General features: G+C 41.0%; 5 protein-coding genes across 5 annotated transcripts in view; 3 read left to right on the top strand and 2 right to left on the bottom strand.

Annotated features, from left to right (window-relative positions):
• The window catches only part of LOC310662094 (vomeronasal type-2 receptor 26-like), a gene marked incomplete at both ends in the record, with an annotated part of 371,804 nt that overhangs the window by 262,998 nt on the left and 82,090 nt on the right, over nucleotides 1-26,716 (bottom strand). The gene's annotated exons all lie outside the window — the stretch shown is intronic.
• On the top strand, nucleotides 2,663-3,502 carry LOC310662507 (olfactory receptor 10A7-like; the record flags this gene model as incomplete). The annotated part of the gene is made up of 1 exon (XM_083409443.1): nucleotides 2,663-3,502. The coding sequence occupies one exon, from the start codon at nucleotides 2,663-2,665 to the stop codon at nucleotides 3,500-3,502; it is 840 nt and encodes a 279-aa protein (XP_083265569.1).
• Nucleotides 10,206-11,033, top strand: LOC310662506 (olfactory receptor 10A7-like; the record flags this gene model as incomplete). Its single annotated transcript, XM_083409442.1, has 1 exon — nucleotides 10,206-11,033. The coding sequence occupies one exon, from the start codon at nucleotides 10,206-10,208 to the stop codon at nucleotides 11,031-11,033; it is 828 nt and encodes a 275-aa protein (XP_083265568.1).
• Nucleotides 17,668-18,713, top strand: LOC310662505 (olfactory receptor 10A7-like; the record flags this gene model as incomplete). Its single annotated transcript, XM_083409441.1, has 1 exon — nucleotides 17,668-18,713. One exon carries the CDS (start codon nucleotides 17,668-17,670, stop codon nucleotides 18,610-18,612), a length of 945 nt encoding a protein of 314 aa, XP_083265567.1. The 3' UTR covers nucleotides 18,613-18,713.
• LOC310663403 (olfactory receptor 10A7-like) lies at nucleotides 22,539-23,499 on the bottom strand (the record flags this gene model as incomplete). The annotated part of the gene is made up of 1 exon (XM_083411222.1): nucleotides 22,539-23,499. The coding sequence occupies one exon, from the start codon at nucleotides 23,497-23,499 to the stop codon at nucleotides 22,564-22,566; it is 936 nt and encodes a 311-aa protein (XP_083267348.1). The 3' UTR covers nucleotides 22,539-22,563.

Genomic DNA, 26,716 nt, shown 5'->3' with positions numbered 1-26,716 from the left:
ATGTATCTGTATTCATTTAAAATTCTGCATGGAGATTAGACTGTTGCACCTACAAAGGTGCACTTGTGGGGCCCTACTCATGCAATTAGGAATCCTGAAATTTATGCAATTGGGATTCCTTATCATGTGAAGGGACCCCTATGCACATACAGTTGCACATTTGCAGACTCATTGTAGGCGTCCAATTGAAGTCACATAATTCAGTCTCCACCTCCCCAGAATGCTACTGCCTGGTGAGCCAAAATGGGCTACTGACTATAATTTCTTGCAGCAGATGACAGTTGTGAAACAAATGAGAAGGAAATGTTCTTATAATGTAAATAAGACAAATGGGATTGAAAATGGTATATCAAAGTGGGAGGTGGTCATTTAACAACTTTCATAACTTATTCAATTAACTTTTATTGCTGGAAAATGAAAGAAAAGTTTGTTTAATAGAGAACAGGATGTAAACTTTATTAGAAACCCCCAAGGTTCCTTCACAATCCTGTTCCTTAGGGGCACACAGAAGTCTGAGACATGCCTCTGAAATCAGTCTGCCCATCCTATAGGCAGATGATATCTATGAGCAGAAAGTAATGAGAGTAAGAGAGACAGAATATTGTTCACTCTTCAGTATTTTTTAATCAGAAATGTATTGGGAAATGAAAGGAAATTCCCCTGTTTTAGAAAAATTATTTTATATTATTATTTTCTTCTTCATTTGAACAGTTGGGTGTGGAAGAACCACCAGACCCATCCACGTTTCCATCTCCTTCAAGATTTGATTTTGCTTCACTAAAAAATTTCAGCTGGCATTTCCTGCACTGGTGTTTATTTGCGTTCATTATGCTGGTAAGTGAGACACTTTACTACAAAAAAATTAACAAGAGAAAGAACCAAGACCGTTTTACTCTATAGAAAGATCCACTGTATTTTGACTTCAACTTGATCTACAATGCAGTTCTATTTACTGTCTACTCAGAAGTAAGTCCCACCACGTTCTAAGGGACCTACTCCCAAATATGTGTGTATAAGATTAAAATGATAATTAACGCTGCATGAATGCATACGCAATAAGCTTTCTATGTAAGAGTGAGATTTATTAAACTATTGCTATCATGTTGGCTTCTCAGTGATAAAATGTATAAGGATACAATCATGTCTTAAGCACCACCGTATGCCAGTAACTTCAAAGACAGAATCACCATGGTCTTTAAACCTCCCTTGTTGAAATAAATGTGACTGAAAAGCCTTTAATTTTGGGTGGACCATGTTCAGACTTTTTTTTTTTAAAAAAAACTATTTTAAATAACTACTTCCCCAAATTTATTTATTTGGAACAGTTTTCAAAGGGAACACATCTTTTCCATTGAAATACAATGGCACTAAAAAAAAGCCAGATTATGCAACATTAAAAATAACAGTGATTACATTCTGCAATTCATCTTTTCCACCAAAATTCAGTGCTGTATTGTCTGGTTGTTGTTGGGTTTTTGTTTTTTGTTCACTTAGTTTAGATCTCTTGAAGTTATTTTTATCACAATAGCAGAAATGCTATTTTTTCCAGCAATTTTGTGCTAATATGAAAAGAAAGCCCCACTATGCAATAAGTCACTCCATGTGAACAAATTGCACTGTGATCACTGAGGCTACGTAGAGCTATTTAAAACAGCCCTGATGTTGCAAGGATAATGTGCTAATCTTGACAATTGTTCCATGAAATCTTTGGATGTGGCTATTCAGACAAATGTCTTGTTAACATGTGGCTGCCCAAAGCTGCAGTGCTTTTCTGTCAACGCTTTCACAGAAGCCATCTCCAAATGGCTTCTGTCCTGTGTTCCCCAGAGCAGCCTTCCAAAACCTTGTCATTTCAACATGCTGTTGGACAGCAAATCGTATAATCTCTAACCATGCCAATGCTGGCTGGGGCTAATAGGAATTTTGTCTGAAACATCATGAAGGCATCACGTTGACTAAGATTGTGAAACTTTTGCTTTGTGACAATCTGGTGACTACATAGAATACTAACCAAATAAAATGCAATCTCACAGTGCTTTCTTGCTGCTTTTACTGTCAGCAGTAAATATGCAAATACTTTATTACTGCTTCATTGATTGGAATGATTTCTTCCTATGTTATTTTAAGGGACGCAGGTGGCGGTGGCACTGTGGTCTAAACCACAGAGCCTGGGGCTTGCCGATTGGAAGGTATGCAGTTCGAATCCCTGTGACGGCGTGAGCTCCCGTTGCTCAGTCCAAGCTCCTGCCCACCTAGCAATTCAAAAGCACGTCAAGTGCAAGTAGATAAATAGGTACCGCTCCGGTGGGAAGGTAAATGGCATTTCCTTGCGCTGCTCTGGTTCACCAGAAGCAGCTTAGTCATGCTGGCCACATGACCCAGAAGCTGTCTGCGGACAAATGCCCGCTCCCTTGGCCTGGTAGCGAGATGAGCACCACAACCCCAGAGTCGTCCTTGACTGGACCTAATGGTCAGGGGTACCTTTACCTATGTTATTTTAAGCTTTCTTTAACACATTTTGCATTCTTTTCTTCTTCCAGAAGAGTCAAACAAGAGCATGAATGCTACAAGAGAGAATGGATTTGTCCTCTTGGGTTTAATGAATCATCCTGACCTGCAGGTGTTTTTGTTCATTTTCTTTCTATTGGTTTACATAATAATAATGTTGGGGAACATGCTTATTTTCATCATAGTTATAGCAGATACATCACTTCACACACCAATGTATTTCTTTCTGAAGGTCTTGTCTTTCCTGGACATTTGCTACTCTTCGGTGACCCTCCCCCAAATGTTGGTTAATTTCCTATCAGAGAACAAGCGAATTTCCTACACTGGATGTGCCACACAAATGTTCTTCTTGCTTTTCTTAGGGGCATCAGAATGCTTCCTCCTGGCTTTTATGGCCTATGACCGTTATGTGGCCATATGCAAACCACTGAGATACATGATCATCATGAACCAGAAAGTTTGCCTTTCACTGACTGTCCTCTCGTGGTTCATGGGCAACTTGGTGTCTCTGCTTCAGACAGCTTGGGTCTTCACTCTGCCATTCTGTGGATCAAACAAAATTAATTATTTTTTCTGTGATATCCCACCACTCATGAAGCTTTCATGCATTGACACTTCTTTGTATGAAATGCAGCTCTTTACAGCTGCCATCCTAGTTATTTTCACCCCCTTTTCCCTTATCATTGTGTCCTACTCTCTGATTATTTCCAACGTCCTGAAGATGACATCCTCGGAAGGGCGTCAGAAAGCTTTCTCCACCTGCTCTTCTCATGTCTTGGTGGTGACTCTGTACTATGGGAGTGGCAGCTTGATTTATCTAAGGCCCAAATCACTTAATGCTCAGGATAGTGAAAAATACTTGGCTTTAGTGTACACCACCATCACGCCCATGCTGAACCCTATTATCTACGCCCTAAGAAATAAGGAGGTAAATGGTGCCATTAAGAGGATGGTGACCAAGACCAGGAACAGAGAATTATTTTTTCACAGATGATCATTCATTCATCATAATGTTTGGAAGCAATAACGATAAATTAGTATACTTTTGATTGCTGGTACTGTATAATTTCCACAGATTGAGCATGACCAGAATGCATAAAGTGGTGTCTAAAAGAAGCACAAAGGACAATTCCCGCTCCTAGTAAACAGCATGCTGAAATTAGATTTTGTCATCCAGACAGCTAGCTCAGTTGTTCCCCATTTAAATAACAGACCCAAGTAGGGGAGTACTGGATTTTGTTGTTGTTCATGCATAACTTAGTCTTAGCCATTCAAAGCACAGACCCAAACAGCAAATACTTAATTGAATCACAACTAGGTACAGAGTAGATCATGGAAACCTGCCCCTTCAGTTCAGTTTTCCCTTACAAAAAAAGGGGATATATGAGAGGGGGTGGAGATACACAGAAACATGCACAAATTCCTTGAAATTGTAAAAAGATGTAATAAAAATAACCACATTGTATTCTTAGCTGTAATTGCAAAATGATTATAATAGCTGTAAGTATGGAGTTGTATCAGACTAACATAAATCATATTCAATGACTAGTAAGTATGTAGTATAAATTTAAAACAATCCTGATTTACCCCAAAGAATCATTTGAGATGTAGTTTATTATTTTGAGAGTTGTTTGGAGACTGCCTAATACAGTGATGGCCAACGTTTTAGTAACTGAGTGCCCAAACTGCAACCCAAAACTCACTTCTTTATCGCAAAGTGCCAACATGGCAATTTAACCAGTATATCCCATTTTTTTTCTGTTTTTCACTTTTCTTCTTTGTGACTGCTGTTGTAATAAAGAATCCTTCATAAAAGTTATTGCATTACATTCTTCATTAAATTATCTTTCCATTGATATATAATTTTATTGCATAACTCAGTGCTTTTTTTCCTTCTAAAAAAATGTCTCATTTTGACTCAAGAAAATCTCCACCAGGGAAAAATAAATACAGTTCAAATCAGGAAGAATAAATACAGTGAATTTCTTCTCCTGTTAAATTTGCAAAATGTTTAGGGGTATGCGTCCACCTGCGTCCCCACAGAAAAAAAAAAGCACTGGTATTACTCCCAAACAAAGTGGTGTTATGTGCCATCAAACCTTGGAAATACATTTTTTCCAGAAGGTTCCACAATTTTGGCCACTAGTGTACACTGGAGGGCTGTACTAAGAGCCACCCTCTCCCAATTCTTAATATGATATAATAATGATTGTCTGTGTGTGCACATACAAATAAATATAAATAAAGAAATAAACCCAGCCAGGTGGTCGGGGTATTCTTATGTTGTTGTTGTTGTTGTTGTTGTTGTTGTTGTTGTTTGTCATTTCTTCAGCTGTCATTTGATCACAGCATCCACGGAATGAATTTTTCTGTTGGCTTCTACAGGAAAGCTCAGCGAACATGTAAACCCAGCAGTCCCTTCTTAGGTTGCCATCTGTATATGCTTACTGACCTGGGAGTTAAGCCCTGCTGAACTCAAGGTGGCTTACTCCCGAGTAGGAAAAACAGACTGGCAGGAGGCCCTGGAGCATCAAAAGTCAACGCCTGCTCAGCCCTTCTCTCGCTCCCTCGCCAGGCCCTGGTACCGCAGGCTTTGGACGGTGCGTGCGAGCCCTCCTCTCCTCCTCCCCCCCCCACAACTGGCATGGAAGCTATGGCCCTGCTGGCGCATGTGCTGGCACACGTGCCCACAGAGAGGGCACTCAGAGCGTGCCATAGGTGCCATAGGTCCGCCACCACTGCTCTTTGAAATGCCCTCTAACATTTTGCAGAGGGAAATTGGGATGCACCTCTTTTAGGACTGCACTCCCCATGCAAGTCACATGACCTACATGAGAGCAACGTGCATCCTTCAGGGCAGGGAGGAGCCTTCCTCACCTAGAGGGGCTGTCCATAAAGTAGTTAATCATGGGTGGTGGAGAATCATGTGAGGAACCTGACAGGAGAAAAATGAAGTCTCATATACAGCATTATATGTTCCCCAAAGGAAGCCAGCAGGGATAAGGAGAAGGCATGCCCTGCTGCCACTGGCTCTTTAAGTTGTGAAATGCTTCCATAACTATGAAGTACTTTATGGACTATCAGTGCTGGATCCCTGTTCAAAGGAGGGTAGAGTTCCTGTATCTTTCATAGCCATGCAAAATTGTTGCTAGATTAAGATAAGGTCTACTTGCTATTAGAGGCTCAGTATTGCTGTCTTGGGATGTGGGTGGCGCTATGGGTTAAACCACAGAGCCAAGGACTTGCCGATCAGAAGGTCGGCAGTTCGAATCCCCGCGACGGGGTGAGCTCCCGTTGCTCGTTCCCTGCTCCTGCCAACCTAGCAGTTCGAAAGCAAGTCAAAGTGCAAGTAGATAAATAGGTACCATTCCGGCGGGTAGGTAAACGGCGTTTCCGTGTGCTGCTCTGGTTCACCAGAAGCGGCTTAGTCATGCTGGCCACATCACCCAGAAAAACTGTCTGTATACAAACGTCAGCTCCCTCAGCCAATAAAGCGATATGAGCGCCGCAACCCCAGAGTCAGTCACAACTGGACCTAATGGTTGGGGGGTCCCTTTACCTTTTTATTGCTGTCTTATTTTGCATCTGTTCACCTAACTACTCTTTCAGTGCTAATATTTATCAGCACACCTAATCACAAATCAGCTACTGTACATTGCTATGAGATCATTTGCAGATGAGGAACAGGCACCCCTTCAGATGTGACTTCAACTGCCCTCAGCACAAGGCAGCATGGCCATTGGCCAAGGCCGATATGTGTCAAAGTCCAATATGTGGTGAGCCACAGGTTCCCCATCCCTGTGATAACTCTATTAACTTTACAGTGCGATCCATGTTTACTCAGAGATAAGACCAATTGTGCTGAAGGGGACTTACACACTGTGCATCCAGTGGAAGCGGGGCTACTACTCATTTGTAAGTGAAGACAATACAGTCCCAAGTGAGAGAAAAAGAGAGAGCCAACCCCATTCTATTAAAACCTAAAAACACACAATAAGATAATCTAAATTATTTGTCCTATATCTCCTTTCATACCATTGGAACCAACTCCTAGGGGCTGAGGGGCTTCTGCCCCCACAATAAAAGATTTCAGGTGGCCAGGCCCCCACAAAGCTGATAGGCATTCCCATTCAAATGGTGTGTGTGCACTGTGTCATGTGATCAAGTATGTGGGGCAGGGCTTACCTGGGCCCCCACAATATCTTCATCAAGTTGGCACCCCTGTTTCATACTTAATTCAGCACCTGATAATACAGTAAGGGTGTATGATACCCTTCACAATCAAGAAATTCCTCTCCTACCCAGAACCATACCTCTATAAGGTGGAGGCCTCCTTCCATGACCTTCCCAGAGCCCAGGAAGGGAACAATTTCTACCCTTTTATAAAAGGAGTTGGGTGAATGGTGAGGGGAGGTGAGGCTTGGGGCAAGCTGTGTGGGTGATGAGCTGTGAGGGGATAGGGGAGGGGTGGATGATTTGTAAAGAAAGAACATTTAGTCAGGTGTAAAAGTAGCAGGGGTTGGGCAGGTATGGAGGGTCAAATGGTTTGGTGGCTAGGTGGGGTTGGTGACCAGAGTGAGTAGGCATTCCCTAGTTTTAAAATAAAAGAAGAAGAAAAGCAAGATAGCCTGAATATCTGGTGTCCTTTTTTCTCTCAGTCATATTCTGGCATTATTGAGGAAAATCAAGAAAATTCAGTGGGAAAGGTGGCATTGATGATGACCCCAACGAGCTCAGAGAGGTATGGCTTTAAATAGCTACCTCCCTACCTTTTTAGTGGATGAGATATCAGATGATTGATATATGTGATCACTTGCTGCCCAAGCTTTCTAAATGGTTGATACCACAGATTTAGATCTTCTGCAAGTAGCACTGAACTATGCTCAGTTGGACTTAATGCACTATAATAGGAGCTAAGGGACTGTGAGAATACTTTTGTGCTATGAAATGACAAAAAATACTCTACCTTGTTGAGTTCATTGATTTGCATGTCAAGGGGTGGGCAGGGGTTAGAAGCAGGATCACAAAAACAGGGTCTACTTCAATGTATCTGTATTCATTTAAAATTCTGCATGGAGATTAGACTGTTGCACCTACAAAGGTACACTTGTGGGGCCCTACTCATGCAATTAGGAATCCTGAAATTTATGCAATTAGGATTCCTTATCATGTGAAGGGACCCCTATGCACATACAGTTGCACATTTGCAGACTCATTGTAGGCATCCAATTGAAGTCACATAATTCAGTCTCCACCTCCCCAGAATGATACTGCCTGGTGAGCCAAAATGGGCTACTGACCATAGTTCCTTACAGCAGATGACCGTAGTGAAACAAATGAGAAGGAAATGATCTTATAATGTAAATAAGACAAATGGGATTGAAAATGGTATTTCAAAGTCGGAGGCGGTCATTGAACAACTTTCATAACTTATTCAATTAACTTTTATTGCTGGAAAATGAAAGAAAAGTTTAATAGAGAACAGGATGTAAACCTTATTAGAAACCCCCAAGGTTCATTCACAATCCTGTTCCTTAGGGGTACACAAAAGTCTGAGACATGCCTCTGAAATCAGTCTGCCCATCCTATAGGCAGATGATATCGATGAGCAGAAAGTAATGAGAGTAAGAGAGACGGAATATTGTTCACTCTTCAGTATTTTTTAATCAGAAATGTATTGGGAAATGAAAGGAAATTCCCCTGTTTTAGAAAAATTATTTTATATTATTATTTTCTTCTTCATTTGAACAGTTGGGTGTGGAAGAACCACCAGACCCATCCACGTTTCCATCTCTTTCAAGATTTTATTTTGCTTCATTAAGAAATTTCAGCTGGCATTTCCTGCACTGGTGTTTATTTGCGTTCATTATGCTGGTAAGTGAGACACTTTACTACAAAAAAATTAACAAGAGAAAGAACCAAGACCGTTTTACTCTATAGAAAGATCCACTGTATTTTGACTTCAACTTGATCTACAATGCAGTTCTATTTACTGTCTACTCAGAAGTAAGTCCCACCATGTTCAAAGGGACCTACTCAAGTATGTGTGTATAAGATTAAAATGATAATTAACGCTGCATGAATGCATACGCAATAAGCTTTCTATGTAAGAGTGAGATTTATTAAACTATTGCTATCATGTTGGCTTCTCAGTGATAAAATGTATAAGGATACAATCATGTCTTAAGCACCACCGTATGCCAGTAACTTCAAAGACAGAATCACCATGGTCTTTAAACCTCCCTTGTTGAAATAAATGTGACTGAAAAGCCTTTAATTTTGGGGGGACCATGTTCATACTTTTTTTAAAAAAACCTATTTTAAATAACTACTTCCCCAAATTTATTTATTTGGAACGGTTTTCAAAGGGAACACATCTTTTCCATTGAAATACAATGGCACTAAAAAAAAAAAAGCCAGATTATGCAACATTAAAAATAACAGTGATTACATTCTGCAATTCATCTTTTCCACCAAAATTCAGTGCTGTATTGTCTGGTTGTTGTTGGGTTTTTGTTTTTTGTTCACTTAATTTAGATCTCTTGAAGTTATTTTTATCACAATAGCAGAAATGCTATTTTTTCCAGCAATTTTGTGCTAATATGAAAAGAAAGCCCCACAATGCAATAAGTCACTCCATGTGAACAAATTGCACTGTGATCACTGAGGCTACGTAGAGCTATTTAAAACAGCCCTGATGTTGCAAGGATAATGTGCTAATCTTGACAATTGTTCCATGAAATCTTTGGATGTGGCTTTTCAGAGAAATGACTTGTTAACATGTGGCTGCCCAAAGCTCCAGTGCTTTTCTGTCATCTCTTTCACAGTAGCCATCTCCAAATGGCTTCTGTCTTGTGTTCTCCAGAGCAGCCTTCCCAAACCTTGTCATTTCAACATGCTGTTGGACAGCAAATCTTATAATCCCTAACCATGTCAATGCTGGCTGGGGCTAATAGGAATTTTGTCTGAAACATCATGAAGGCATCACGTTGACTAAGATTGTGAAACTTTTGCTTTGTGACAGTCTGATGACTACATACAATACTAACTAAATAAAATGCAATCTTACAGTGCTTTCTTGCTGCTTTTACTGTCAGCAGTAAATATGCAAATACTTTATTACTGCTTCATTGATTGGAATGATTTCTTCCTATGTTATTTTAAGGGACGCAGGTGGCGGTGGCACTGTGGTCTAAACCACAGAGCCTGGGGCTTGCCGATTGGAAGGTCGGCAGTTCGAATCCCCGCGACGGGGTGAGCTCCCGTTGCTCGGTCCAAGCTCCTGCCCACCTAGTAATTCAAAAGCACGTCAAGTGCAAGTAGATAAATAGGTACCGCTCCGGTGGGAAGGTAAATGGCATTTCCTTGCGCTGCTCTGGTTCACCAGAAGCAGCTTAGTCATGCTGGCCACATGACCCAGAAGCTGTCTGCGGACAAATGGAGCGAGATGAGCACCACAACCCCAGAGTCGTCTTTGATTGGACCTAATGATCAGGGGTACCTTTACCTATGTTATTTTAAGCTTTCTTTAATACATTTTGCATTCTTTTCTTCTTCCAGAAGAGTCAAACAAGAGCATGAATGCTACAAGAGAGAATGGATTTGTCCTCTTGGGTTTAATGAATCATCCTGACCTGCAGCTGTTTTTGTTCATTATCTTTCTATTGGTTTACATAATAATAATAATGTTGGGGAACATGCTTATTTTCATCATAGTCATAGCAGATCAATCACTTCACACACCAATGTATTTCTTTCTGAAGGTCTTGTCTTTCCTGGACATTTGCTACTCTTCGGTGACCCTCCCCCAAATGCTAGTTAATTTCCTATCAGAGAACAAGCGAATTTCCTACACTGGATGTGCCACACAAATGTTCTTCTTGCTTTTCTTAGGGGCATCAGAATGCTTCCTCCTGGCTTTTATGGCCTATGACCGTTATGTGGCCATATGCAAACCACTGAGATACATGATCATCATGAACCAGAAAGTTTGCCTTTCACTGACTGTCCTCTCATGGTTCATGGGCAACTTGGTGTCTCTGCTTCAGACTGCTTGGGTTTTCACTCTGCCATTCTGTGGATCAAACAAAATTAATTATTTTTTCTGTGATATCCCACCACTCATGAAGCTTTCATGCATTGACACTTCTTTGTATGAAATGCAGCTCTTTACAGCTGCCATCCTAGTTATCTTCACCCCCTTTTCCCTTATCATTGTGTCCTACTCTCTGATTATTTCCAACGTTCTGAAGATGACATCCTCGGAAGGGCGTCAGAAAGCTTTCTCCACCTGCTCTTCTCATGTCTTGGTGGTGACCCTGTACTATGGGAGTGGCAGCTTGATTTATCTAAGGCCCAAATCACTTAATACTCAGGATAGTGACAAATACTTGGCTTTAGTGTACACCGCCATCACGCCCATGCTGAACCCTATTATCTACGCCCTAAGGAATAAGGAGGTAAATGGTGCCATTAAGAGGATGGTGACCAAGACCAAGAACAGAGAATTATTTTTTCACAGATGATCCTTCATTCATCATAATGTTTGGAAGCACTAAAGATAAATTAGTATACTTTCGATTGCCGGTACGATATAATTTCCACAGATTGAGCATGACCAGAATGCATAAAGTGGTGTCTAAAAGAAGCACAAAAGACAGTTCCCGCTCCTAGTAAACAGCATGCTGAAATTAGATTTTTTCATCCAGACAGCTAGCTCAATTGTTCCCCATTTAAAGAACAGACCCAAGTAGGAGAGTACTGAATTTTGTTGTTGTTCATGCATAACTTAGTCTTAGCCATTCAAAGCACAGACAGACCCAAACAGCAAATACTAATTTGAGTCACAACTAGGTGCAGAGTAGATCATGGAAACCCGCCCCTTCTGTTCAGTTTCCCTTACAAAAAAAGGGAATATATGAGAGGGGGTGGAGATACACAGAAACATGGACAAATTCCTTGAAATTGTAAAAAGATGTAATAAAAATAACCACATTGTATTCTTAGCTGTAATTTCAAAACGATTAAAATAGCTGTAAGCATGGAGTTGTATCAGACTAACATAAATTATATTCAATGACTAGTAAGTATGTAGTATAAATTTAAAACAATCCTGATTTACCCCAAAGAATCATTTGAGATGTAGTTTATTATTTTGAGAGTTGTTTGGAGACTGCCTACTACAGTGATGGCCAACCTTTTAGTGACTGAGTGCCCAAACTGCAACCCAAAACTCACTTATTTATCGTAAAGTGCCAGCATGGCAATTTAACCAGTATATCCCATTTTTTTTCCTGTTTTTCACCTTTCTTCTTTGTGAATGCTGTTGTAATAAATAATCCTTCATAAAAGTTATTGCATTACATTCTTCATTAAATTATCTTTCCATTGATATATAATTTTATTGTATAACTCAGTGCTTTTTTTCCTTCTAAAAAAATGTCTCATTTTGACTCAAGAAAATCTCCACCAGGGAAAAATAAATACAGTTCAAATCAGGAAGAATAAATACAGTGAATTTCTTCTCCTGTTAAATTTACAAAATGTTTAGGGGTATGCGTCCCCCTGCGTCCCCACAGGGGAAAAATAACACTGGTATTACTCCCAAACAAAGTGGTGTTATGTGCCATCAAACCTTGGAAATACATTTTTTCCTGAAGGTTCCACAATTTTGGCCACTATTGTACACTGGAGGGCTGTACTAAGAGCCACCCTCTTCCAATTCTTAATATGATATAATAATGATTGTCTGTGTGTGCACATACAAATAAATAGAAATAAAGAAATAAACCCAGCCAGGTGGTTGGGGTATTATGTTGTTGTTGTTGTTGTTGTTGTTGTTGTTGTTGTTGTTGTTGTTTGTCATTTCCTCAGCTGTCATTTGATCACAGCATCCACGGAATGATTTTTTCTGTTGGCTTCTGCAGGAAAGCTCAGCGAACATGTAAACCCAGCAGCCCCTTCTTAGGTTGCCATCTTTATATGCTTACTGACCTGGGAGTTAAGCCCTGCTGAACTCAAGGTGGCTTACTCCTGAGTAGGAAAAACAGACTGGCAGGAGGTCCTGGAGCATAAAAAGTCAACGCCTGCTCAGCCCCTCGCTCCCTCGCCAGGCCCTGGTACCGCAGGCTTTGGACAGTGCGTGCGAGCCCTCCTCTCCTCCTCCTCCCCCACAACTGGCATGGAAGCTATGGCCCTGTTGGCGCACGTGCTGGCGCACGTGCCCACAGAGAGGGCACTCAGAGCGTGCCATAGGTGCCATAGGTCCGCCACCACTGCTCTTTGACATGCCCTCTAACATTTTGCAGAGGGAAAATTGGGATGCACCTCTTTTGGGGCTGCACTCCCTATGCAAGTCACATGACCTACATGAGAGCAACGTGCATCCTTCAGGGCAGGGAGGAGCCTTCCTCACCTAGAGGGGCTGTCCATAAAGTAGTTGATCATGGGTGGTGGAGAATCATGTGGGGAACATGACAGGAGAAAAATGAAGTGTCATATACAGCATTATATGTTCCCCAAAGAAAGCCAGCAGGGAGGAGGAGAAGGCATGCCCTGCTGCCAGTGACTCTTTAAGTTGTGAAATGCTTCCATAACTATGAAGTACTTTATGGACTATCAGTGCTGGATCCCTGTTCAAAGGAGGGTAGAGTTCCTGTATAGTTCATAGCCATGCAAAATTGTTGCTAGATTAAGATAAGGTCTACTTGCTATTAGAGGCTCAGTATTGCTGTCTTGGGACGCGGGTGGCGCTATGGGTTAAACCACAGGGCCAAGGACTTGCCGATCAGAAGGTCGGCAGTTCAAATCCCCGCGACGGGGTAAGCTCCCGTTGCTCGTTCCCTGCTCCTGCCAACCTAGCAGTTCGAAAGCATGTCAAAGTGCAAGTAGATAAATAGGTACCATTCCGGTGGGTAGGTAAACGGCGTTTTCGTGTGCTGCTCTGGTTCACCAGAAGCGGCTTAGTCATGCTGGCCACATCACCCAGAAAAACTGTCTGTAGACAAATGTCAGCTCCCTCGGCCAGTAAAGCGATATGAGAGCCGCAACCCCAGAGTCAGTCACGACTGGACCTAATGGTCGGGGGGTCCCTTTACCTTTTTATTGCTGTCTTATTTTGCATCTGTTCACCTAACTACTCTTTCAGTGCTCATATTTATCAGCACACCTAATCACAAATCAGCTACTGTACATTGCTATGAGATCATTTGCAGATGAGGAACAGGCACCCCTTCAGATGTGACTTCAACTGCCCTCAGCACAAGGCCGCATGGCCATTGGTCAAGGCCAATATGTGTCAAAGTCCAATATGTGGTGAGCCACAGGTTCCCCATCCCTGTGATAATTCTATTAACATTACAGTCCGATCCATGTTTACTCAGAGATAAGACCAATTGTGCTGAAGGGGACTTACACACTGTGCATCCAGTGGAAGCGGGGCTACTACTCATTTGTAAGTGAAGACAATACAGTCTGAAGTGAGAGGAAAAGAGAGAGCCAACCCCATTCTACTAAAACCTGAAAATATGCAATAAGAAAATCTAAATTATTTGTCCGCTTGTACTTCTCGTTTCATACCATTTGAGTCAACTCCTAGGGGCTATGGGGGCTTCTGCCCCCACAATAAAAGATTTGAGGCAGCCAGGCCCCACAAAGCTTATAGGCATTGCCATTCAAATGGTGTGCGCGCACTGTGTCATATGATCAAGCATGTGGGGCAGGGCTTACCTGGACCCCCACAATATCTTCATCAAGTTGGCACCCCTGTTTCATACTTAATTCAGCACCTGATAATACAGTAAGGGTGTATGATACCCTTCACAATCAAAAAATTCCTCTACTACCCAGAACCATACCTCTATAAGGTGGAGGGCTCCTTCCATGACCTTCCCAGAGCCCAGGAAGGGCACAATTCCTACCCTTTTATAAAAGGAGTTGGGTGAATGGTGAGGGGAGGGGAGGCTTGGGGCAAGCTGTGTGGGTGATGACCTGTGAGGGGAGAGGGGAGGGGTGGATGATTTGTAAAGGAAAGGAGATTTAGTCAGGTGTAAAAGCAGCAGGGGTTGGCCAGGTATGGAGGGATGTGGGTTGTCAAAGGGTTTGGTGGGTAGGTGGGGTTGGTGACCAGAGTGAGTAGGCATTCCCTAGTTTTAAAATAAAAGAAGAAGAAAAGCAAGATAGCCTGAATATCTGGTGTCCTTTTTTCTCTCAGTCATATTCTGGCATTATTGAGGAAAATCAAGAGAATTCAATGGGAAAGGTGGCGTTGATGATGACCTCAATGAGCTCAGAGAGGTATGGCTTGAAATAGCTACCTCCCTACCTTTTTAGTGGATGAGATATCAGATGACTGATATATGTGATCACTTGCTGCCCAAGCTTTCTAAATGGTTGATACCACAGATTTAGATCTTCTGCAAGCAATGTGTGTGTTGTAGCACTGAGCTATGCACTATAATAGGAGCTAAGGTACTGTGAGAATACTTTTGTGCTATGAAATGACAAAAAATACTCTACCTTGTTGAGTTCATTGATTTGCATGTCAAGGGGTGGGCAGGGGTTAGAAGCAGGATCACAAAAACAGGATCTACTGCAATGTATCTGTATTCATTTAAAATTCTGCATGGAGATTAGACTGTTGCACCTACAAAGGTACACTTGTGGGACCCTACTTATGCAATTAGGAATCCTGAAATTTATGCAATTGGGATTCCTTATCATGTGAAGGGACCCCTATGCACATACAGTTGCACATTTGCAGACTCATTGTAGGCATCCAATTGAAGTCACATAATTCAGTCTCCGCCTCCCCAGAATGATACTCCCTGGTGAGCCAAAATGGGCTACTGACCATAGTTTCTTACAGCAGATGACCGTTGTGAAACAAATGAGAAGGAAATGGTCTTATAATGTAAATAAGACAAATGGAATTGAAAATGATATTTCAAAGTGGGAGGAAGTCATTGAACAACTTTTATAACTTATTCAATTAACTTTTATTGCTGGAAAAGGAAACAAAAGTTTGTTCAATAGAGAACAGGATTTGAACTTTATTAGAAACCCCCAAGGTTCCTGCACAATCCTGTTCCTTAGGGGTACACAAAAGTCTGAGACATGCCTCTGAAATCAGTCTGCACATCCTATAGACAGATGATATCTATGAGCAGAAAGTAATGAGAGTAAGAGAGACGGAATATTGTTCACTCTTCAGTATTTTTTAATCAGAAATGTATTGGGAAATGAAAGGAAATTCCCCTGTTTTAGAAAAAATATTTTATATTATTATATTCTTCTTCATTAGAACAGTTGGGTGTGGAAGAACCACCAGACCCATCCACGTTTCCATCTCTTTCAAGATTTTATTTTGCTTCATTAAGAAATTTCAGCTGGCATTTCCTGCACTGGTGTTTATTTGCGTTCATTATGCTGGTAAGTGAGACTCTTTACTACAAAAAAATTAACAAGAGAAAGAACCAAGACTGTTTTACTCTATAGAAAGATCCACTATATTTTGACTTCAACTTGATCTACAATGCAGTTCTATTTACTGTCTGCTCAGAAGTAAGTCCCACCACGTTCAAAGGGACCTACTCCCAAATATGTGTGTATAACTTTAAAAGGTTTCTACAATAATTAATGCTGCATGAATGCATACACAATAACCTTTCTAAGTAAAAGTGAGATTTAATCATCTATTGCTATCATGTTCGCTTCTCAGTGATAAAATGTATATGGAAACAAACATGTCTTAAGCACCACCGTATGCCAGTAACTTCAAAGACAGAATCACCATGGTCTTTAAACCTCCCTTGTTGAAATAAGTGTGACTGAAAAGCCTTTAATTTGGGGTTGACCATGTTCATACTTTTTTAAAAATAATAATAATATATTTTTTAAAATAACTACTTCCCCCAGTTTTTTTAATTAGGAACAGTTTTCAGAGGGAACACTGATCTTTTCCATTGAAATACAATGGCACTAAAAAAAATATATCACTTCAGCCGGATTATGCAACATTAAAAATAACAGTGATTACATTCTGCAATTCATCTTTTCCACCAAAATTTAGTGCTGTATTGTCTGGTTGTTGTTGGGTTTTTGTTTTGTTTTTTGTTCACTTAATTTAGATCTCTTGAAGTTATAGCAGAATGTAGCACAATAGCAGAAATGCTATTTTTTTCCAGCAGTTTTGTGCTAACATGAAAAGAATGTCCCACTATGCAATAAGTCACTCCATGTGAACAAATTGCACTGTGATCTCTGAGGCTATGTAGAGCTATTTAAAACAGCCCTGATGCTGCAAGGATAATGTGCTAATCTTGACAATTGTTCCATGAAATCTTTGGATGTGGCTATTCAGAGAAATGACTTGTTAACATGTGGCTGCCCAAAGCTCCAGTGCTTTTCTGTCATCTCTTTCACTGAAGCCATCTCCAAATGGCTTCTGTCCTGTGTTCTCCAGAGCAGCCTTCCCAAACCTTGTCATTTCCACATGCTGTTGGACATCAAATCTTATAATCTCTAACCATGTCAATGCTGGCTGGGGCTAATAGGAATTTTGTCTGAAACATCATGAAGGCATCACGTTGACTAAGATTGTGAAACTTTTGCTTTGTGACAGTCTGATGACTACATACAGTACTAACTAAATAAAATGCAATCTCACAGTGCTTTCTTGCTGCTTTTACAGTAAATATGCAAATACTTTATTACTGCTTCATTGATTGGAATGATTTCTTCCTATGTTATTTTAAGGGACGCAGGTGGCACTGTGGTCTAAAACACAGAGCCTAAGGCTTGCCGATCAGAAGATCAGCAGTTCGAATCCCTGCGATGGGGTGAGCTCCCGTTGCTCGGTCTCAGCTCCTGCCCACGCAGCAGTTCAAAAGCACATCAAGTTCAGCTAGATAAATAGATACTGCTCCAGTGGGAAGGTATACAGTGTTTCCGTGCACTGGTCTGGTTTGACAGAAGCAGCTTAGTCATGCTGGCCACATAACCCAGAAGCTGTCTCCAGCCAAACGCCGGCTCTTTCGGCCTATAGAGCGAGATGAGAGCCGCAACCCCAGAGTCTTACATTTACATTTACCTATGTTATTTTAAGCTTCCTTTAACACATTTTGCATTCTTTTCTTCTTCCAGAAGAGTCAAACAAGAGCAATGAATGCTACAAGAGAGAATGGATTTGTCCTCTTGGGTTTAATGAATCATCCTGACCTGCAGGTGTTTTTGTTCATTTTCTTTCTATTGATTTACATAATAATAGTGTTGGGGAACATGCTTATTTTCATCATGGTCATAGCAGATCCATCACTTCACACACCAATGTATTTCTTTCTGAAGGTCTTGTCTTTCCTGGACATTTGCTGCTCTTCGGTGACCCTCCCCCAAATGCTGGTTAATTTCCTATCAGAGAATAAGAACATTTCCTACACTGGATGTGCCACACAAATGTTCTTCTTGCTTTTTTTAGCGTCATCAGAATGCTTCCTCCTGGCTGTTATGGCCTATGACCGTTATGTGGCCATATGCAAACCACTGAGATACATGATCATCATGAACCAGAAAGTTTGCCTTTCACTGACTGTCCTCTCATGGTTCATGGGCAACTTGGTGTCTCTGCTTCAGACAGCTTGGGTTTTCACTCTGCCATTCTGTGGATCAAACAAAATTAATTATTTTTTCTGTGATATCCCACCACTCCTCAAGCTTTCATGCATTGACACTTCTTTGTATGAAGTGCAGCTCTTTACAGCTGCCGTCCTAGTTATTTTCACCCCCTTTTCCCTTATCATTGTGTCCTACTCTCTGATTATTTCCAACGTCCTGAAGATGACATCCTCGGAAGGGCGCCAGAAAGCTTTCTCCACCTGCTCTTCTCATGTCTTGGTGGTGACCCTGTACTATGGGAGTGGCAGCTTGATTTATCTAAGGCCCAAATCACTTAAAACTCAGGATAGTGACAAATACTTGGCTTTAGTGTACACCGCCATCACGCCCATGCTGAACCCTGTTATCTACGCCCTAAGGAATAAGGAGGTAAATGGTGCCATTAAGAGGATGGTGACCAAGACCAGGAACAGAGAATTATTTTTTCACAGATGATCATTCATTCATCATAATGTTTGGAAGCAATAAAAATAAATTAGTATACTTTTGATTGCCGGTACTATATAATTTCCACAGATTGAGCATGACCAGAATGTATAAAGTGGTGTCTAAAAGAAGCACAAAAGACAGTTCCCACTCCTAGTAAACAGCATGCTGAAATTAGATTTTGTCATACAGACAGCTAGCTCAATTGTAACCCATTCAAAGAACAGAAGAAAAGAGAGTTTGGATTTGATATCCCGCTTTATCACTACCTGAAGGAGTCTCAAAGCGGCTAACATTCTCCTTTCCCTTCCTCCCCCACAACAAACACTCTGTGAGGTGAGTGAGGATGAGATATTTCAGAGAAGTATGACTAGCCCAAGGTCATCCAGTAGCTGCATGTGGAGGAGCGGAGACGTGAACCATGTTCCCCAGATTACAAGTCTACCGCACTTAACCACTACACCACACTGGAGAGTATTGGATTTTGTTGTTGTTGTTCATGCATAACTCAGTCTTAGCCATTAAAAGCACAGACCCAAACAGCAAATACTTAATTGAATCACAACTAGGTACAGAGTACATCATGGAAACCTGCCCCTTCTGTTCAGTTTTTCCTTACAAAAAGGGGGATGTATGGGAGGGGGTGGAGATACACAGAAACAGGCACAAATTCCTTGAAATTGTAAAAAGATGTAACAAAAATAACCACAATACAATGAAAATAGCTTTAAGCATGGAGTTGTATCAGACTAATATAAATCATATTCAATGACTAGTAAGTATGCAGTATAAATTTAAAGCAATCCTGATTTACCCCAAATAATCATTTGAGATGTAGTTTATTAAGAGTTTTGAGAGTTGTTAGGAGACTGCCTACTGCAGTAATGGCAAACCTTTTAGAGACTGAGTGCCCAAACTGCAACCCAAAACTCACTTATTTATCGCAAAGTGCCAACATGGCAATTTAACCAGTATATCCCATCCCCCCCCCCTATTTTTCACTTTTCTTCTTTGTGACTGCTGTTGTAATAAATAATCCTTCATAAAAGTTATTGCATTACATTCTTCATTAAATTATCTTTCCATTTATATATAATTTTATGGTATAACTCAGTGCTTTTTTTTCCTTCTAAAGTCTCATTTTGATTCAAGAAAATCACCACCGGGGAAAAATAAATACAGTTCAAATCAGGAAGAATAAATACAGTGAATTTCTTCTCCCATTAAATTTACAAAATGTTTAGCGGTATGTGTCCCTGTGCATCCCCACAGTAAAAAACGGACTGGTATTACTCCCAGACAAAGTGGTGTTATGAGCCATCAAACCACTGAAATACGTTTTTTCCAGAAGGTTCCACAATTTTGGGAACTAGTGTACACTGGAGGGCTGTACTAAAAGCCACCCTCTCCCAGTTCTTAATATGATATAATAATGATTGTCTGTGTGTGCACATACAAATAAATATAAATAAAGAAATAAACCCAGCCATATAATAATAATATGTTGTTGTTGTTGTTGTTGTTGTTGTTTGCTATTTCTTCAGCTGTCATTTGATCACAGCCTCCACGGAATGAATTTCTCTGTTGGCTTCTGCAGGAAAGCCCAGTGAACATGTAAACCCAACAGCCCCTTCTTAGGTTGCCCTCTTTATATGCTTACTGACCTGGGAGTTAAGCCCTGCTGAGCACCAGGTGGCTTACTCCTGAGTAGGAAAAACAGACTGGCGGGAGGCCCTGGCAAATCAAAAGTCAACACCTGCTCAGCCCCTCGCTCGCTCGCCAGGCCCAGGTACTGCAGGCTTTGGACGGCACTTGCAAGCCCTCCTCACCTCCTCCTCCCCCGCTACTGGCACGGAAGTTACTGTTAGAATTCCTGCTCCATGATTGCAGTCAGTGAGGTCTGCATGGGATTAATGTCTATCACATGATGACTGTGTATGTTTTGACTCCACAGAGTGGGAAGTCATGGAGACAGGATGTTTGTGTTACTGTGTTCCGTGAAGTGGGACTATTGTCCTTTGTTCTTTTTCTCTTTGCTGTCTGATGCTAGAGAGAGCCATGTTGCAGCGCTCCATGTGTGTTTATAAGTAAATAAAGTAGATTAGCCCAAATACTGAGTTGCTGAGGTCTGTCACACAAAGTGCGCAAACTCTGCAGATCTCTAAGTGTGCTGGTGTCGGTTGGAAGCAGTTGCTGTGATCTTCAGGATGAAGAAAGCTTATGAAGCTCCCGAACGATCAACCAGGAGGGAGGGAACATGCCAGTTGGGCATGTGTCAATGCCAGAGTCCTACTCGAGTGTAGTCTGAACTCCTTACTGTTACGGCCCTGCTGGGGTGACAGCACAAGTGCCCACAGAGAGGGCACTCAGAGCGTGCCCTAGGTGCCATAGGTCTGCCACCACTGCCCTATGACATGCCCTCTAACATCTTGCAGAGGGAAATTGGGATGCACGTCTTTTGGGGGTTCATTCCCCATGCAAGTCACATGATTTACATGAGAGCAATGTGCATCCTTCAGGGCAGGGAGGAGCCTTGCTCACCTAGAGGGGCTGTCCATAAAGTAGCTGATCATGGGTGGTGGAGAATCGTGTGGGGAACATGACAGGACAAAAATGAAGTCTCATATACAGCATTATATGTTCCCCAAAGGAAGCCAGCAGGGAGAAGGAGAAGGCATGCCCTGCTGCCAGTGGCTATTTAGGTTGTGAAATGCTTCCATAACCATGAAGTACTTTATGGACTATCAGTGCTGGATCCCTGCCAGGCTAACACACCCTGCTCAGCTTCCATACTTCTGCCAGTCACCTTGGAGATGGGAGCCATGCCAAGGCAGGGCATTTCCTGCTTGCTAGAAGACACTGGCAGGTCAGGAAAAGGTTGGCAGGGAGTGGCAGGTAATGCTGAGTGGAACCTCCCCATGAATCAGTGGCATAGTGGGGGGGGGGGCTGTGACTCCGGGCACATTTTTTCAGGGGGTGTGACCAGGTGCCCCTTCAACAGGCTCCCTTAGAGCCTGGCACTTGTGCCAACTCCAGAGGGCCCAAGGGGCCTGGGCAACTCCAAAATGTTGTTCTGGGTGCCTGGCACCCTCCCATCACTGCCATCATTCACTGCCATAGTGACATGCTGCTTACTGCTGCCCAGTCTTCATTCCCTCGCTGCCAGCTGCCGCCTTACCTCTGGCGCTCTGCCACTGTGGCCCCAGACCAGTGGTATATTACCCTGGTATATACCACCATGGTATGTTAAAAAAAAGAAAGCAGCATTAAAGAGAGAAAGAAACAGAAGCCTAGCAGAGAGCTTATATTTGATGGTGCACTAGGTAAAGAGTCATCTGGAAGAGCATTGTTAGCTGTCCTCTGTGTTTTTTAAGCTAAAGAGTTATGACAAGTATGGCAATTTAAATACAAGTATGCTCCTTTAGAAAATATATCATTTAACAAACCACAAAACATAGCAGGCTTATGCAATCTGCATGCATTTCTGCAGTGCAAAAGGACATTTTCCACACCATTACACGGAGTAACATGTTTATTCATTTACATAATTAGATCATTATTACTTTTGTTATATAAAAAATAGACTAGCTGTAGTGAAATGTAGGTTACAGGTTACTTCACCCTGGTAGGGTTGCCATATTTTGAAGAGCAAAAAGGAAGACACATTTGCTGACTTCTACTTTTAACTATGGATCGCTATGATGATTCTACCCATGGAAAAGAGGACATGTCCTGGGGAAAAAGGACATATGGTAGCCTTTTGTGACAGTTATGTCAAAAACAGTTTCTATGGTGCTATACAGTATGAGCTGCAACTGACTGCTTCCAAAACTGTTTCTGTCTGTTGTCTAAAGGAACTGCCTGGATATTTCTTTTTTCTAACAGCCAGGACTGTATCAATATCTGTTCCTCAACTGACATTAGGAAATCTCCATTTTGTTCGTAATACATCTTTGTAGTCTATGAGAAGATTTTCTGCCCAAGAATTCTCTTCATGGCTTCCTTCACTTCATGGTTCCTCAGAGTGTAGATAATGGGGTTTAGCATGGGTGTGAGGACTGCATAAAGTAGAGACAGGACTTTTTTGACTTCTGGGGAATAGTTGGAGTTGGGTCTCAGATAGACAATGCTCCCACTTCCATAGAACAATGTCACCACAATGAGATGAGACGAGCAAGTAGAGAAGGCTTTGTGTCTGCCCTCTGCTGAAGATATTCTGAGGATGGTGGTAATGATGCGTAGGTAGGAGATCAGGATGAGTACAAAAGGAAACATGAGGAACAAGAGCGTAGAGGCAACGGCTTGCATTTCAAATAAGTAAGTATCAGCACAAACTAACTTCAGAACTGGTGGCGCATCACAGAAAAAGTGATTGACCTCTTTGGGTCCACAAAAGGGGAGACTAAAGATCCAAGCTGCCTGCAATAGTGATACGGGAATGCCAATGACCCACACCCCACCCACCAACTTGTGGCAGAAATTCCTGTTCATGACAGTGGCATAGTGCAAGGGGTTACAGATAGCAACATAGCGGTCATAGGACATGGCAGCTAAAATGAAACACTCAGCACATCCAAAATAGAAGAAGCCAGACATTTGAATGGCACAGCCGACGTAAGAAATACTTTTATGCTTCAGCAGAAGGTTGACTAGCATTTTAGGGATTGTGTCTAAAGTGAAACAGATCTCAATGAAGGACAAGTTCCTCAGGAAGAAGTACATTGGAGATTGAAGAGCTGGGTCTATCATGACAATCACAATGATGAGGACGTTCCCAGTCACTGTCACAATGTACATCATCAAGACTAGGGGAAACAAAAGCAGCTCTATATTTGGCATGGTTGAAAAACCTACGAGAATAAATTCCATCACACTTGTTTGGTTTTTCCACTTCATTTCTTCAAGATTATTGGAATGGATTTATACTGAAGGTAAAGCAACAAACAAAGAGATTAACAGCTATTTAATACATTTTTCACTGGCTCTATTAAATTGATTTACAGTGCAACCCCAACCCCGCGATCTGTTTTACTGGGGTGGATTAGGATAATGTGGAGGTGACCAGATAATAACTTTTTAATGTCCCACTTCACTCAGTCAAATCTTTTTTCACATATTCATAATACAAACTTCAAACTTCATCCTTAGGCTTTAATTTACATCATGTTGCTTGAGTGTTTTACATCTGCTTGTCATAATTTAAAGTTACAAATAAAAGTTTATTCTAAAGCCTAACATTTATATAGCAGTAGCAGGGAGCTAGCTTTTCCAAAAATGCTTACTATTCTCCATGTCATTTGTTATACCGCTTCTTTTAGCTTTTCATTTTTGTCAAGACTGAATTTCATTGAACATTTCTATTTAAAATAAAGAAGATAAATACCTTTAAGTTGATTTTTATACTAGGCAAATAGTTCAAAAAACAAATCAATTTCTATTAATCTTTTAGTGTATTTTTGGTTTCTATGGAAGCCGCCCAGAGTGGCTGGGGAAATCCAGCCAGATGGGCGGGGTACAAATAAATTATTATTATTATTATTATCATTATTATCATTATTATCATTATTATCATTATTATCATTATTATTATCGTTAAATGCATTTACTTTTGTACAATAAAATGTCTTAACTGAAAGGACTGAAAAGATATATACCCTCCTCTAAAAAGACAGTTTGCAAAGTACATGTCCCAAGTCATGGCCATATTTTATGTGGTTGCAGCCAAGGAAGTGGTGATACTGCAAATCTATCTGCCACTCCATTAGCCTGGATCTAGCAGCACTCATTTCATCCGGGTGCTGCAGAGTGAGAGATGAGACAGAGAGGCTTCCATCATCATCTTCTCTAGGACCAACTAAAATATTGCTTAAATTAATAGTTTAACTTATTGCAAAGAAGGGTAGTGTTCCTGTATCTTTCATAGCCATGCAAAATTGTTGCTAGATTAAAATAAGGTCTACTTGCTATTAGAGGCTCAGTATTGCTGTCTTATTTTGCATCTGGTCACCCTAACTACTCTTTCAGTGTTAATATTCTTCAGCACACCTAATCACAAATCAGCTACTGTACATTGCTATGAGATCATTTGCAGATGAGGAACAGGCACCCCTTCAGGTGTGACTTCAACTGCCCTCAGCACAAGGCCGCATGGCCATTGGCCAAGGTCGATATGTGTCAAAGTCCAATATGTGGTAAGCCACAGGCTCCCCATCCCTGTGATAACTCGATTGTGCTGAAGGGGACTTACACACTGTGCATCCAGTGGAAACAGGGCTGCTACTCATTTGTAAGTGAAGACAATACAGTCCCAAGTGAGAGAAAAAGAGAGAGCCAACCCCATTCTACTAAAACCTGAAAATATGCAATAAGAAAATCTAAATTATTTGTCCGCTTGTACTTCTCGTTTCATACCATTTGAGTCAACTCCTAGGGGCTATGGGGGTTCTGCCCCCACAATAAAAGATTTGAGTCAGCCAGGCCCCACAAAGCTTATAGGCATTCCCATTCAAATGGTGTGTGTGCACTGTGTCATATGATCAAGTATGTGGGGCAGGGCTTACCTGGGCCCCCACAATATCTTCTTCAAGTTGGCACCCCTGTTTCATACTTAATTCAGCACCTGATAATACAGTAAGGGTGTATGATACCCTTCACAATCAAGAAATTCCTCACCTACCTCTTAAATGTGAAAGAAAGTTCTGCGTTAGCAAAAGAGGAGCTGCTTGGTCACCTCAGTCACTGTGATTGTCTGGAGCATAATTTCCAAGCCATTCTTCACTTGAGAATATAAAGGCAACACTGTTAAAAAGTCCTTGCAGGCCTTGATTTACATTATTTTTAGAGTTGTAAGTCTTGTTCATTATTTTTGAATTTCCATAGTTCTGTTAAACTACTAGTGAATGGGATAATTAATCCCTTACTGATATATAAGCTTTGGAAATTATTTCTTATGGTAGCTATACTTTGCGTTTCTAAGCAGGAGTTAAGAATGGAGGCTGCCCTCACCTTGATTTTTAATTAGAAACATGCTATATATTTTTAAAGGAGCAGAATGCTGTATCACCTTAGTCCCCAAAGGCAAATGTATCATTTGGGGATACATTTGTTTCCTAGTAGAATAAACAGAACTACAACGGGTTTCTACTAGTTCCAAATCTATATTACCTCATTTCTTCATTCACACTATTAGAGATCAGAAAAGGGATGCCTCTTGGGGGAAGGGGCAGAATTTGAAACAATGTGTTTGATGACGCAAGCACCTTTGAACAAATTGTTTTGAGCAATATTGAAGTGGTCACAATTTGAGGCTGACACTTTTGGACTGTCAGTAATAATAATTTCTCATAGGGGGAGAAAATAGCAAAATTTGCATAAAATTTGCATATTGTTATTAATATGTATAGATGCAAATTAATGCATTGTCAGTAAAATGTAAATAGAAACATGACATCTCATCATATTGGGGAGGACGCTAGGTGATGTGTGCGCCTGCTCAGTCTGCTATCCTGGTGCTTCTGATTAGCAACTTCAAGCTCTCTCTTGTTATGGTTCATCATAATTTTTATACTTGACAGTTCAAATCCAGAACTGCCCTCTTGACAGCTCTTCAAGATACAATGTGTGGTGGGGAGGGTATGAAACCGAACGGGTACATGTCCACCCTGAACCTACCTCTGAGGGTGCTGTAGAGCAGGGATCAGCCAGCAATGAAAGAATGCATTGAGCATTATATAACATTATTTTTCATAACATAACATATTTACAGATCAATGTAGATCCTGCCTTGGTCAAAGCCCAGATCATTACGAATCAATCTGATTCAGTTTTAGCTTCGGATGAATCCTGTAGGGAACATATACTAGAACCTTTCACTCTTGCCTGCAAGTGATCCCTACCATACATGCAGTCTCTTGACTTCAGTTTGCTTGGAGATCAAAGTCCTGTCATATATATATATATATATATATATATATATATATATATATATATATATATATGAATTTATATACCGCCCTATACCCAGAGGTCTTTTTTATATTTAATATGTAAGGCACTCCATTAAAAAAGAAAGTAAAAGAAGAAACAAGGTATTCAGTCTTAAACTGCATGTATT

The sequence above is a fragment of the Podarcis tiliguerta genome (genome assembly GCF_965153285.1).
Source record: "Podarcis tiliguerta genome assembly, chromosome: 13".
NCBI lineage: Eukaryota > Metazoa > Chordata > Lepidosauria > Squamata > Lacertidae > Podarcis > Podarcis tiliguerta.
The sequence above is the reverse complement of the archived record's forward strand: the minus strand, read 5'-3'. Positions and strand labels throughout refer to the sequence as shown.